The 14178-nt window shown below is 43.9% G+C and overlaps 2 protein-coding genes across 6 annotated transcripts in view; one reads left to right on the top strand and one right to left on the bottom strand.

Moving 5' to 3' along the window:
- Positions 1-1742, top strand: part of LOC149332281 (uncharacterized) — a 29786-nt gene extending 28044 nt beyond the window's left edge. For all 5 annotated transcript variants that reach the window (XM_089557179.1, XM_089557178.1, XM_089557180.1 and 2 more), the window contains exon 16: positions 737-1742. In XM_089557179.1, the coding sequence (XP_089413305.1) occupies positions 737-858 (122 nt within the window). In that variant the 3' untranslated portion in view covers positions 859-1742. The remainder of the gene's footprint in view (positions 1-736) is intronic.
- A 1415-nt stretch (positions 1743-3157) lies between these two features.
- On the bottom strand, positions 3158-10931 carry cin (Molybdenum cofactor synthesis protein cinnamon). Its single transcript, XM_089557184.1, has 20 exons — positions 10820-10931; positions 10584-10644; positions 10171-10249; positions 10025-10082; positions 9841-9933; positions 9665-9759; positions 9507-9573; positions 9341-9436; positions 9052-9085; positions 8831-8980; positions 8674-8766; positions 8335-8390; positions 8127-8246; positions 7964-8022; positions 6063-6216; positions 5860-5981; positions 4518-4605; positions 4381-4454; positions 4035-4203; positions 3158-3496 (listed from the first exon to the last, which is right to left on the bottom strand). Exons 2-20 carry the CDS (start codon positions 10621-10623, stop codon positions 3266-3268), a joined length of 1878 nt encoding a protein of 625 aa, XP_089413310.1. The 5' UTR covers positions 10624-10644; positions 10820-10931; the 3' UTR covers positions 3158-3265.
- Between the last annotated feature and the right edge of the window lie 3247 nt (positions 10932-14178).

The following is a 14178-nucleotide window of genomic DNA, read 5'->3' as shown; positions in this document are numbered from 1 at the left end:
GTGGTACAGTGCTAATCCAAACTGGTTGGTTTGCGGCTAACGGTTAAGGGGGGACACTGGTCTTGGAAAGAAAATTTTATTAATTTAGTCATAGTTATGAAATTTTCAGGGCACATGTATTTTTGTGCGCTGATTCTAGATATGTCATTTAATTTCATGTAAAACAATTCCATGAGCACTTATGCAATTTTTATGCAAGTATTTTGCGGAGAGTTTTCAAGAAAATTTGCTGCAGGAATCTTGCTGAAATGTATGCCATTGGGTTCTCTTGACACCAAGGAATGCAATAAGGGTTCTCTTGGTGTCAAGAGAACCCAATGGCATACATTTCAGCGAGTTTCCCGCAGCAAATTTTCTTCGAAACTCTCCGCAAAATACTAGCATAAAAATTGCATAACTGCTCAAGGAATTGTTTTAAATGAAATTAAACGACATATTTAGAATCAGCACGCAAAAATACATACGCGCTGAAGATTTTGTAACTGTGACTTCATTAATAAAAATTTTTTTTTCAAGACCAGTGCTGCCATTGTGCATCCTGCCGTTCCATCCTTGTTAGTTTTTCTAGTGTTCAAAATAACTCTCAACGCCTCTACTATTGCATGGTGACTGGCCATATGCAATCTTGATCTAACCAAGCTGTGCACTGTGTAAACAACGATTGCTTTCTTTGTAACTTTGTTCATTGGTGATCTTGACCTGGCATATAATTCTGTTTTTTCCTCGTCGTTTCCAGTGCTGAATTCTCTGGCCCCTGCCGAAGGCGACAGCTCGTCAGATGCCATCCAAGAGACCACGACCAAAACGGCAGCCACCACACAGAAACCAAGGAGCGGCTTCTTCTACGTGGACGTTTAAAGAGCCCCTTGCCAATACCAGTTCCGTTCATCGACAGAAACTTTGTCGCTATGCTGTGCACCTCTGTGGGAAAGGGGGGGGGGGGGCAGAGCCATTTTTATTTTTTACTTTTTCTCCAGGGCATATACAGCGTGATGTTCGCCTACAAATATTTCATTTTTTTTCCCCGCTTCTTCCCTCTGCTGGTTTCAGTTTGTCACTTTTTTTTGGAGACTGACTCGTTTGTAAAAGAATCTGAAGGTTGTGTTCGGTGTTTTTTTTGCAGTGCGTCAAGGACAGCTAAGGTTTTTGCAGGGCGTGTTATCTCACTAGGGCATATCTTGTAAAGCACCAGTTTTTAAATCTTATTTATAGCCTTTCTCTTTTATTTTTTTGCCAGTTCTCGCGGATTCAAGTCGCGAGCTACCACCCCCGTAGTCATTTTGTTGGTGGCTGAGTGACCTGTGTACAAACAAAAAAAGGGCCACGTCCGCCGTTGTTAACTATAACAAACTTGCCCGCGCCGTTTTTGTTTGCGAGCTGAAGTCTATAGCAAATCTCAGGCTATGCCTTTGTACATAGACATGTAAATGATGGGGGCGTGTACTGCTTTGTGATACATTAGCGTAAGCACATGCAAGCCTCTTGTGATGCGTGCATTGAGTGTACGCATAGCTATATAATGTACATTGCTGTTGATATGCATAGGAGAAAAAGCTCCTTCAGCTTTGCTTCTCCTTTGTGCTTTGAAGTGCGAGTTTGAGAGCACTTCATAGTGAAGGCAGCTTGGTATGAAATGGGATTAATGCTTGTGCAGGTTTGTTTTTTTCCGAGGGGGGGACATTGCTGATGTTTTGCCATTTGATTCATACAATAAAAGTCTTCCGAGTCAATGTTAAAATTAAGACTCGCGCTTTTGTCTGTGGCTTCTGCAAATGCTCCTACTTGTGTGCCCATCAGAATAACAGGTGCGCATTTGTATGAACACTTCATTTTCAGTAATTATCCAAGAGGATAATTACTGGAAAGAGATATCGTAATTTCCCGACTACAGTCCACAAACTATACATGTTTAAAAGCTTAAATTTTGCATCATGCGGACTATGCATGATTTTATTTTTTCAGATCGCTTAAAAAAAACTCTTAAATTTTCATATAACTGTGGTGGCTGTTTAGATGTTGCATGCCCAATCATACTAAGCTGAGAAAGCGATTCATGTGCGATACTGAGGGCTGCAAATGTCCATTGTTATTTGTTGCTTTTGTAAAGGGGTGTATTAGTCGTCCAAGTGATTTATAATCGTAAATGGTTGCCACCACCGGAAAGAACCTACATGCAGTGCACTTTCAGTTAAGCTGAGAAGTAAAAATATGCAACTTGGCTAGCACCCCTGGTATCCAAGGATGGTCACAGAGAAAAAAGTCTTTTCTTTCAATGCTATCTTCAAGGCATGGCAGTGCACATTTTAAGAGTTTGCTTGTACTGTACAGAACTGTCTCAGCCCACTTCATGCAACCAAGTCCGCTATGAATTGCACCTGGGTCAGTGCAATGATTTCCATTCCTCCAATTCCATTCCATTTTTTAATTTCCCACCCTTCATCTTTGATTGAAGCGACCTAATTGCAGGCCACTATACTTCCCTTTTCAATTTGCACCTGACAAAGGCCAGGGTCGGTATAACAATGATTCTGAAACTGATTCTATTCAATTTTTAAATTTCCTGCCCTTTGTCATTGAAATGACACCACATAGAGGGCTCGAGCCAGTACCAAAGAGAGAATGTGGGGCACGGCATTGCTTTAGTCAAAACCAAAGAGCGGAAAAAAAAAAAAAAAATGGAATGAAATTTGTTTCAGATTCATGTTATACCAGCCCTGGCCTTTGTCATATACTAACCTAGAAGGGAAGTATAGTGGCCTGCAGTTGGGTAGAACAAGGCATGTGAGCAACTTGGTCGGAGTGAATTAGTGTTCCACAGCTAGGCAAGTATCTTGCGTGGACCTAATTCTTGTCCCATTTAATGCGTGTTTAACATCAACTTGTATGTTGGTTTATGGTTTATGGGGTTTAACGTCTCAAAGCGACTAAGGCTATGAGAGACGCCGTAGTGAAGGGCTCCGGAAATTTCGACCCCCTGGGGATCTTCAACGTGCACTGACATCGCACAGTACACGGGCCTCCAGAATTTCTCCTCCAAAGAAATTCTAGCCGCCGCGGCCGGGATCGAACCCGCGTCTTTCGGGTCAGCAGCCGAGCACCATAACCGCTGAGCCACCGCGGCGGCTATCAAATTGTATGTCTCCAACAAGCTAGATGATATCTTTTCAGGAATTTTATTGCAATAGAAACTGTAAAAATGGAAAGTGTTCGTGGTAAGACAACACTAAATGCACCGTAAATGCGCATCTTACACACTGGTGATTCTTCATATCATGTCGGTGACTAGTGCAGTCACGCTAGTTCCGGCTGGAAGTTTTTGCCTTTCAGCTGTGGCTGGTGGAAGCACGAGCAAAGCGTTTGCTCCTTGGAAGCTGAGCAGCCGACTACTGATCTGATTTCCCGTGCTCTTGGCCACAGGAAGCGGAGAGTCCTCAGACCAGGTGAGAGCAGCCCTGTGGTATTCTGGGCGTGGGTCCAGGGTTATGTCGTCAGCCAACTGTGCAGTGAGTTGGGGTGGGGGGAGGGGGTGGCGAGGAAGGAAGGTTGTGTTACTGATTCACTCAATCTCCGCTGCAGCAACTGCAATGGTAAAACAGCCTAAATTACCTAGAAAGGTTATCTTTAATAGCCAAATAACACCTGTTAATTAGCTATTACACTGAGAAGACTTGGACAAAAAGCATCGTGTCCTTTCTTCCCTTTGCTCGTTGCCACTACATTTTTTCATCACCACACTAAACTTAGGACTAGACTGTACACATCAAAATTGAGTGTGCCCGTGGTTGTAGTCTCCACTGTGTTCTGTCTTTTTATGTTCACACTTACACCTTTATGAAATTACAACATGATTTCGATGGCTGGTGTTACATGAAGCTTGTCAGTGTCTGCGTAGCCTTACCTTGCCTTCTCATTAATCTGAAATCCTTATCAGCAGTTTGCTGATTAAACAACGGCACTTGTTAAGCCTATTGCACCTGAGGCTTAAATCCGTGTTGAGATTTGGAACTCAACTGCGTTCTGGTTGTGAAACACACCTTTGCCTTGATTGATGTAGGGTAGATTGCAACATGTCCAGACATCTTCCTCAGGGCAGGCAGAACATAGAGCTGGCATGTCACAGCTGCTGAAACAGGGTTGCCGGGAAGACCAAAGACAAGCTTGCGTCTGTTGTCATAGTTGAGTGATGCAAACGCTGTTGGCTTCCTGTAAAGAAACGCTAGGCAGTGTGCATTTTGTTCGGTACTGGCATCCAGGCTGTTTAAGCTAGTGTGCACAATGAATGTGTTGGTTGACACAGAACTTGTTGCCTGTCAAGTGGCATTATTTGCGAGAAGAGCTTCTTGCGAAATACTGCTAAGGAGTTGTCAGGTGTTTACAAACCCTGGCTTCATGAAGACTCGTCCAAAGTGTATGGTGGCAGAGAATTCTTTAATCAACACTTTCTTGAGAAGGTCCTGCAAAAATGATATTGACACATTGAGCATCATACCTTACTATTCCGACAGTGTGGCTTTTACCTTTTCTCCCATCGAGACGCCCCCTGATGAAACAACCACATCTGCAACTTCGAAAGCAGCCTTCAGTTTGTGGGCATGGTCTTCGTACCTGAAAGCACAATTTTACAACCATTACCAAACGGCTTCAGCAAAGCACTCCCCTTTCTAAAGCCTCGCTACTTTGAAAAGGAAACTTGCATTGGACAAGGTTCCTAGCAGGTCCAATATGTTGTAGTGGCAAAATAGTACAAGGCTAAAGCAATGCACACACAAATATAAAGCAAACATAGAAAAAAAAGTAAGGCACTGACTGTGCAGTTAGACAGCATGTACTAAGCATAGGTGTTTGTTGCTGTAAACAAGGTCCACTGTGCCTGCTGCAGTGGCTTGGTGGCTATTGTGTTCAGCAACTCAACGTGAGCACAACCCAATGTTGCTGTGACATTCAAAATCTATTAAGGGGGGACATGGGTCTTAGATCATTTTTTTTCATTTACAGACCAAATGCAATGAAACTGCACAAACTTATTCAGTTTTTTCTGCTGATTTCAAATATGCAATTTGTTTATTTCTAGGCCAATTAGTTCCTTAGATATTATATACATCATGCCACTGTCTGCTGAAACAATAGAAAAGAAATGGCCCACCAGAAATTTAATTTTAATGTGTGGGTAGATACTACAATGTGTGAGGAATGCAACGCTGGAAGCAGTTTTCAGTTTTTTGTCCGTGTGGACAAATGGGCTTCATAGTTAGTTTCATGTGTGTCGTGTTTTCTGGCACTGTATGTCTGGTCAACTCACTTGAAAACTAACTATTAAGCCCATTTGTCCACACGGACAAAAAACTGAAAACTGCTTCCAGCGTTGCATTCCTCACACATTGTAGTATTTACCCACACATTAAAATTAAATTTCTGGTGGCCCATTTCTTTTCTATTCTTTCAGCAGACAATGGCATGATATATATTAATATCTCAGGAACTAATTGGTCTAGAACTAAACGAACTGCATATTTGAAATCAGCAGAACAAACTAAATAAGTCTGTGCAGTTTCATTGCATTTGGTCTGTAAATAAAAAAAAAATGTCCCATGTCCCCCCTTAAAAGTTGCTGCACAAGTCCAGAGGAATGGCAAGTCAGCACAGGTAGCAAATGGCTGGACTCTTTTCTGACTTGTGATGCATACACACGTTACAAACCTCGCAGTTAGCTATTCACTGGCATTTTTTTCACGTGCCTGTCCACGTACATGTATTTGTTTTAACAGCAGTTCTAATTGCAGATGGTGAGCAGCCACTCATCAATACTTGTACGCTATTCACAGATGACAGAATGGAATTTGGATAATTACGAGGACATACTCATCACGTGCGATTCCAGCATCATGTGTTGGGAATCCGTTTTTTTCCAGTGATGTGAGGAGGGTTGTCTTGTTGCTGTCCCTTATCTGCCCGGGCTTCAACGCACTTCCTGGAGCCACCACCTGTTGAGATGACAAAAGCAGTACCCAGTTTTTTAACACATGTTAGTCCAGAGCAGTCTTGCACAATAGAATGAGTACTACCTCATTTCCAGTGGAGAGCACGGCGACCCGAGGCAGCTTGTACACATTCACACTGGTTGCACCGACAGTGGCCAACAGACCCAAATCGCTAGGGCCCAGCTTGGTCTTTCGAGCCAAGACGAGTTGCCCCTTTTCGATGTCTGATCCTACCCGCCTGCGAGAAGAGATACAAAGTATTATGGGACACGCGGAACTTCCTCAAACGTCGCTTTGCTTTTCTGCTGCTGTTATGCTTGGCCTGCTTTTCTCACTTAAAGGTGCACTGAAGAGGATTCTGAACATGTCTTTTTTGCCGCGGGAACTCGATCCACACGTTCCTAGCATTCTTAGAAACTTCGACTTATTGCCCTGTGTGGCCGATTTCCCTAATTAAACCGGATTAATGTCCGGCTCCCGCCTTTTTTTTTTTAATTCTGCCTCGTACGGTGGGCGGAGTCGACCAACGCATGGAGCGCGTTTCACCCAGTCCCGTGGAGGCTTTGCTTTCGCTTTATTTTGTTTTTTAGGTTTCCGTGAATAAATAGTTTCATTCGCAGATAATATAGCCGCAAGATAAGCCCGAAAAAATAAAAATACGCGCGGACTATTTGCTACAACAGACTATTACGTATTACTCCGCCGATGGCAGAGCGGCAAGCCGCCACGGGACTGGGTGAAAGGCGCTCCCACGCGTTGGTCGACTCCGCCCACCGCACGAGGCAGAATTTTAAAAAAAAGGCGGGAGCCGGACATTAATTCGATTTAATTGGGGAAATCGGCCACGCAGGGCAGTAAATCGCAGTTTCTAAGAAAGCTCGGAACGTGTAGATCGAGTCCCCGCGGCAAAAAGACAAGTTCAGATTACTCTTCAGTGCACCTTTAACCTTTTCCTCACAATATGCACGCAATTTACACTTGGAAAGGCTAGAATGATGAAATAGTACAATTGAGAATTTAGCCAGGTTTACCTACGGATTTGCGCTGTCATCTCATGCAAGAAAACTGCAACTTTTTTCAATAAGTTAAGAAATTAAGAGATTTACGCACATAAGTGACCATGGTAATATTGTTTTCCTTTGCTCATATCGCTGCATATGGTAAGATATTAATTATAACTATTCCCTTACTACACACTAGGAATGCTTTTAGCTGCAATAGAATGTCAAGCTGGAATTTGACAAGTTTGTTGCTATGGAAGCACCTTTTTTTATTTTGCCATCTATCTTTAGACATGCTCACTCATTGTTATCTTCAAGGCATAACAGGTTAATGGAAGAGAAAAAAAAAAGGTGCTATCAGCATTGTAGCTCTTGCACTACAAATTTATCAAATTTCTGTAACACATCACACTTATGGTCTGCACATGTAAAGGAATCACAAGCGAATTCACTAACTCTGCTCAAAGTAAGGGATGCATGTGACAAAGTCGCACAGTGGCCGGAACATACAACAAAATGCAGGTTTGTTCGGCAAAGTTGGTTTTGCACATCTTTCCTAAGAGCCTGTTTAAATAATCAAGCAACAAGTAGAATGTGCAACTAGGCAGTAGTGAAAACCTATTGAATGATGTAGAAAACACACTTTATGTACTCTACTATCACTTAAAGGCTCCATGGATGATCAACCAGTTAAAAATTGTATATCAACCTCTGCGTCAAAATGTACAACGTATCAGTTTGCTCACATGACTATGGGTATAAATGCTACAAATGTGAAATAATGCATGCAGGTGTTAACAATTACTGTTTACCTTTAATTGCTGCCATAAAAGTATGCTAGATCAGCAGCTGTAACGAAGCTTTTGATGATTCCTTCTGTAAAGCTGTTCTCCTTTTTGACCAGTAAATACCGAACAGTGTATTTAACTGCAGCATGAATATGTTTTCCAAGTGTAATGGAAATTACGAATGTCCTGTCCATACCGGATATCTTGTCCAACAGTAGGAGCCTTTAATATCTTCACTTCAATTTCTTGGGAACCCTGGAAAGACAAAGCGAAATACGGTTCGGGCTGAGTCAGTTGGCTGTTGCTGTGCAGCTGATCACAGCAAAGGCAGACCGAATTTACAAAGGCTGTCTACTTGCATCTTCTGAGGCATGAACAAGCTCGGTGTCTTCTACCTGTACAACGGCATCACAGGGCTCGGGAACTGGTGCTCCCGTGCTGATTCTTGCACACTGTCCAGGTTTAACTTGTTGTGCAGGCTTAAAAACAGCACCCAAGAAGAGTATGGATACGTCAGGCTTCATGCAAAATGCAGTCTACCAAACTCTTTTAATGAGCAGAGCTTACGTTGGAACCTGCTGGTATTGCGTCCACTACTTGCCGTGGTCCGTCACCATCTGATGCTGCCATGTAAAGAATGCATATTGGAATCAAATGAGGTTTATTGACTTTGAGCATTAGAAATTATATACTATATGACACTAGTGCACCACCGGTATGACACCAGTATGAAACCAGTATAAACCAGTATGGACCAGTATGAAACCAGTATGACACACTGTATGGTACACCAGTGCCGCAGAGACGGAACTAACTAGTAGTATCGTGCAGCCTTCATGCCTGTCCAGTTTGACGTCACCAGCCGGTCCCCTGAGAAAACTCGGCATACTCACTCCCAAGCCTTACCGATAACAGCATAGCCATCTTTGATCGAAGCTGGAAATGGCGGAAGAGCATCTGGTGCATACACGTCCTCTGCCAATATTCGTCCACCAGCAACTGCAAACATATTTCAAGTGCTCAGTCAGCCCGCCGCCCTGATCACAAACCACTGTCAGGTTACCTTGAAATGGAACCAGCTCTGTGTCCAGCTCATTACAGAGGTCTGTGACAATAGCTTGAGCCTCGGCAACAGATATCAACGGGTATGGTGAATGCCTTGGCCGAGAGGCAACTGAGGTGTTGGGCGATTCTTCGGCTGTGCACTGACACCCTTAATAAAGGAGTGATAATATAAGCGAGTGCAACCAAAATGCTCAGGCAAGTCTGAATAAAATGGCTCACCATGGAAATTTGCAGAAGCTGAAGGTCCAGATCGCTGTAAGCATGAGAGGTAAGGAGTGTCAGTTTAAGCGCTGAAATGAAACGGCTACAACAAAATTCCTGTTAGTGGTCTGATCTTGGTGCTAAGAAGGTATAAAAGACTAGACGCGAGAGCATGGTAAGTGCCAAATAAAAGTTGTGTGAATATGGTCCTGTTATCATGAAATGCATGAGGTACTTCTTTTCAAGGGTACGACAGACCAGCAAGTGTTCACAGTTCAGTGCATATGGAAGAACAGTAGAAATGTACCGATATCAAACCATGGAGCTTATCCGTCTTGGCTTTTCGTTCTTGTAGCTGATCAACAGCATGCGGGATAGCAGGACTTGCAAATTCGAAGCACTCCTGTAAGCATACATTAGTGCCTATTGAGAATTTCCATCAATACGTTTCAGAAATCTTTCCTCATGCTCACCTGCGCGCCTTTACGGCTGCCTGGAAGGTTAATTATCAGAGTTTGGTTCCGAATGCCGCAAACTAGCCTGAAGAGATTCACATGAGCAAGTTGCATTTTAAAAACACTACGAACGTGTTGCCAACGAAGGCCAAACGAAGTATACAAGAAAGACGTGCCTTGAGAGCATTGCCATTGGTGTGACACTCAGCGACTTCTGAATTATTGCAATTGTGATGCCCGGGGCTTCCTTCATTATAACTGCTCTTGTGGCCTGTAACAGAAAAACAAAGTGTCATATGCTTGTGACTGACAGCTTGATGAAACAAAACAAAATAATATGAAGGCCTGCTACCTCTGGTGTAACGTCTCTAGCTGAGAAGCCAGTGCCACCAGTTGTCAGAATGAGGTCAAGTTTTTCAGCGTCACTCCAGCTTACAAGTGTCCTCTGCAAACAAGCGAGAAAATTTAAATTGATCAGCTGCACAACGAATGACATACAGAGGAAATATAAACTGAACAATTCGTTGTTTTGTCACCTTAATCTGTTCAGCGTCATCTGGCACACACTGTCGTATCACGACCAAACCATTTATTCTGAAAAAGGACAACACAGTAAACTAAGCAAAAAAAAGTCAGAGGGCGAACATAACGTGCAAATTTCACTAGAGGCATTTGTACACACAGCTTTTTTGAGTTGACTATTTCTTCCAGATTTCTACCACTGGTGTCTTCGGCTTGGCCTTGGGAGCATCTGTCACTGACTGAAAAAAAAGAAAAAAAAAAGATGGGCCACTGCAAGGAAGAGTCACACCCTGCGCACGAAACGGTTTCTGGTACGACTAAAAACAGCCCCCTTCGCTTGATTCTCAGCCAACGAAAAGTTGTGCTGCATTCTCAGAGGCAAACCTAGCTTCCGTACACTCTAATTCCAGCAGCATACCGCAAATAACGCACTCTTAAAAATGTCTTGGTTAACGACGGCACTGTGTTGGTAATCAATGCACGCCGTCAACGTCCCGTACGTGCTCTCGGGCAAAGTTCATTGTTGGTTATTTTACGTACTTACAAACATTTTCGCGGCATGCCAATACCCACCTGTAAGAATGCCCGTCCTTATGAAATGTCCGTTATCCATTGCTCGATTCACGTGGACCACCTAAAAAGAGCGTGAGGATGCTTAGCTGATTTCGTAAAATCTACGCATAGCCGTAACGGTTACGCCTGTAGTAACAGGACAGCAGCGCAAAAGTGCGCCCAACAAAAGGCGTATTTTAAATATGCGTATCAGTGTTACGTACTACCGGCATGAAACAGGGCATGTAAACACTTACCTCCGTCCTTGGGCCCCTTGGCTGTTTGCTGTCTGCTACTAACCGCGTGCCCCACAGAGAAAATACCCCAGACCTTGCATAGATAGCATAGCGTGTTAAGTTCGACACTAATAATGGCGCTACTGAACAGTCAAATTTTTGGGACTTCAGTTTACATGAAGAATCTTTTTGAACCAAAGAAATATATTATTTTATTGTATATATTATTTTATTGTGAAACACAACAAAGGTATTGAAATTGCATATCACATTTGTCTGGGTCAATTTTGGCCCAGACCTGGGCCACTTACTTGGAGGAAGGAAAGGCCACTTGGGTCAACTCATAGAGTTTCTATGGGTCAACTGGGCACAGAGTAGCAAAGAGTTGCACAAAAATTTGGGAGACTTTAGTTGCTGTGTTCGGTCGACGCCTTGGTGTCGAGGCACTGTTTAAAACTCAATGAAGTGTACTGACTGTAGCTACAACAGGAAAAAAATCGAAAAAAAAAAAATCTCGGCCTAACTGCACGTTTGCTCAGGCTCAGATTTCACACAGGTTGCATATGATGGGCATATGATGGTCAGTTGTTGTTTTTTACTACATTTATAAAGGAGCTTTTCCTGATTCGGTCAGAATTATTCGGAAATCCTCATCGCCTGCGGCGACGGGGAAACAAAACCGAAAGACCCGTGGCCTCCGCAACAGAGCAAATCGGAGAGCACTCCCGGAGCCGGTCGCGGAGGTCACAGAAGACTGAAAGAAGTTTCTCCAATGGATGAGAGATAGCGCCACGAGTACAACTGTTGCAAACATAAAGTTCGCAACAATGGTACCCGTGGCGCCATCTCCGAACCTTTCCAAAAAGGGCTCCCTGGGCGCTGCCATATTGTTCCCTGGACTGCAGTGGGCACCACCCGCTAGCACGGTGGAAGCGGCGAAACGCCTCCTCTCTGGACTGCTAGAAACCGGTTCCGCCGCCGGAAACAATATGGCAGCGCGGCGCTGCCGCTCCCGCCTCTGAGGGCGTCACTGACGTAGGTGTCGAGGCCATGGTCGAGGCGCACTGGTGCGAATGCCGGCGCGAGCATGGGAGCGCTGTTATTCCCTCGCGGGATAACTGCTACTAAGCATGAATCGTACATATTCGTTATATTTACTTGTGAGGCCGACATCCTCTATGGATAACAAGTGATCACGCTAGTTGTTAGCCAGTAACACAACGATATGTTACTGTAATTTCAAGATATGTGGGCACGGCTCGAAAAACTGCATGACTGCTCCGCTAGCTTCAGTGGTAATAGAACAGTTACAATGCTAGTCTACGCTGCGCTAAAACAAAATTTAAGAAGAAAGGCACCACCATTTATTTACGCATTTCACAACAGCAGTTGTGCTACAAGAGTAACTACTTTTACAGTTCATGACTTATCGTGAAAGTGGCTTCTGCCGAAACAGCGGCTTATACAAATCATTCTTGTCTGTTATCGAAGAGGCGTAGTTCACCAGCAGTGGTCTGATGAATCTAGTTGCCACAAGTAGAGAAAAATGTTCACGGTTACTGCTGTCACTGACAGGGCACTTCAGCAACCTTGATTTACAGATGGCTGTAACAGCTGAATCGGTCCGTTTTTTAATGAATTTTGAAGTCGTTGGTTTTCTTTTAAACTTGTCTCCACAAACAGCCGCAGCCTAAGACAGAGTAATTCGTCAGATGGGTAAAGCAGCCCACCACGGTCCTGTTCTTGGTTGAACTTCTCGAATGGGTATAGTAGATGGCTTGGTTGTGAGTAAACAGCACTGCTCACATTCCATATGTTCACTTATCACACGAGCGTTGTAGCCACCTACATAGAACGTGGTCGACAGCTGCGATGTAGGTAGAGAAGCAGGGACATGCTGCACGTCTAAGCGTCCCAAGACTTCCAAAGCAGCGTCTGGAAGCTCATCGCTCCTCCCAAGTGCACATAGCCCTGCAGTCCTAAGTCCAGTGCTGTGGTGATTCTCATGATATAGTACGTTGCTGTGTTCAGATGTCGCGGCAATTCCCGTCTTCAAGACTTTTTCTAGTCCTGAGTACCGGCCGCACGTCAAGTTGGTCGTTGCATCCCAGTGACCGCCTCATTTATTTTGTATTTATTGTTTCCTCAAGGGTCCACAGGGGACATTACATGAGGGGTGGGCAAACAAAAAAGTTAATACGAACACAGATGGTCTTCAATGGCGGTTTTGAATAGAACACGATTGATGATGGTCGCCACTTCGGATGGAAGGTCATTCCAGTCATTGGCTGTTCGAAGAAAAAATGACATTTTATATGTTTCGGTGCGGGCCCGTTCAGGGTAGACGGCGTTAGGGTGACTATGACGAGAAAAGCGATGAGCGCGTGTTATCGGGGAAGTTTCATGATCGGAAGTGTGATAAAATTTATGATGCAGCGAAAGACGGGCGATTTTACGCCGACAGGCCAGTGTTGGGAGATTAAGCTGAGATTTTAGTGCTGTAACGCTAGTATAATGAGAGTAGTCTGAGCAAATGAATCTGGCGGCGCGGCTTTGAACTGCTTCGAGCGTGGTGATTAGGCTAGTATAGTGGGGATCATATGCAGCACATGCGTAATCAAGTTTAGGACGTATGAAAGTTATGTAAGCAAGAAGCTTAATGGGAGGGGGAGCTAATGATAGGTTACGGCGCAAATACCCTAGAACTTGATTAGCTGAATTGGTGATGTGGTGAATATGATGCGACCAGGTTAAATCTTTACTTAAATGGATACCAAGATACTTGTATGAGTCAACGGACGAAATAGGATTGTTGAGAATTGTATAAGTATTTTCACGGTGGTTGCGCCGGCGATGGAAAGAAATAAGTGACGTTTTACTGCTATTTAGGGACATGAGCCAAGTACTACACCATTCTTCGACGCGTGCGAGATCTTCTTGAAGAATGGTGGCGTCGGAGGAATTATGTATTGGGCGGTAGATGACGCAATCATCAGCAAAGAGTCGGACATTAGATCTGATGTTAGAGGGTAAATCATTTATGTAGATAAGGAACAGAAGAGGGCCTAAAACGGTCCCCTGAGGGACGCCAGACAAGACAGGGGAGAGGGATGACGAGTGTGAGTTAGCATGAACGAATTGATAACGATCAGTAAGGAAGGCTCGAATCCAATCCAGAACTAGGGGATGAAGGTTTAGGCGTGACAGTTTAAGAATTAGGCGCGCGTGTGGGACTTTATCAAATGCTTTTTCGAAATCCAGAAATATTGAATCCGTGGGAATGTTACGATCTAGGCATGCGTGTATATCATGAAGAAAAAGAACAAGTTGCGTGTCACAAGTTGCGTGTCACAGGTTCCAAATAGCGCTTCAATTGGGTC

Source organism: Amblyomma mixtum, chromosome 8 (assembly GCF_055824585.1).
Source record: "Amblyomma mixtum isolate Tamu chromosome 8, ASM5582458v1, whole genome shotgun sequence".
Lineage (NCBI taxonomy): Eukaryota > Metazoa > Arthropoda > Arachnida > Ixodida > Ixodidae > Amblyomma > Amblyomma mixtum.
Note: the sequence above shows the minus strand (reverse complement) of the source record. Positions and strands in the feature narration are given on the sequence as shown.

Excerpts from the sequence above, each read along its gene's own strand:
- cin (XM_089557184.1), bottom strand. The coding sequence starts at position 10,623 with ATGGATAACGGACATTTCATAAGGACGGGCATTCTTACAG. Across the intron at positions 10,083-10,170 it reads ATAGTCAACTCAAAAAAGCT|AATAAATGGTTTGGTCGTGA; the intron begins GTGTGTACAAAT and ends GTCCTTTTTCAG. Across the intron at positions 6,217-7,963 it reads ACTGTTGGACAAGATATCCG|GCGGGTAGGATCAGACATCG; the intron begins GTATGGACAGGA and ends CTCTTCTCGCAG.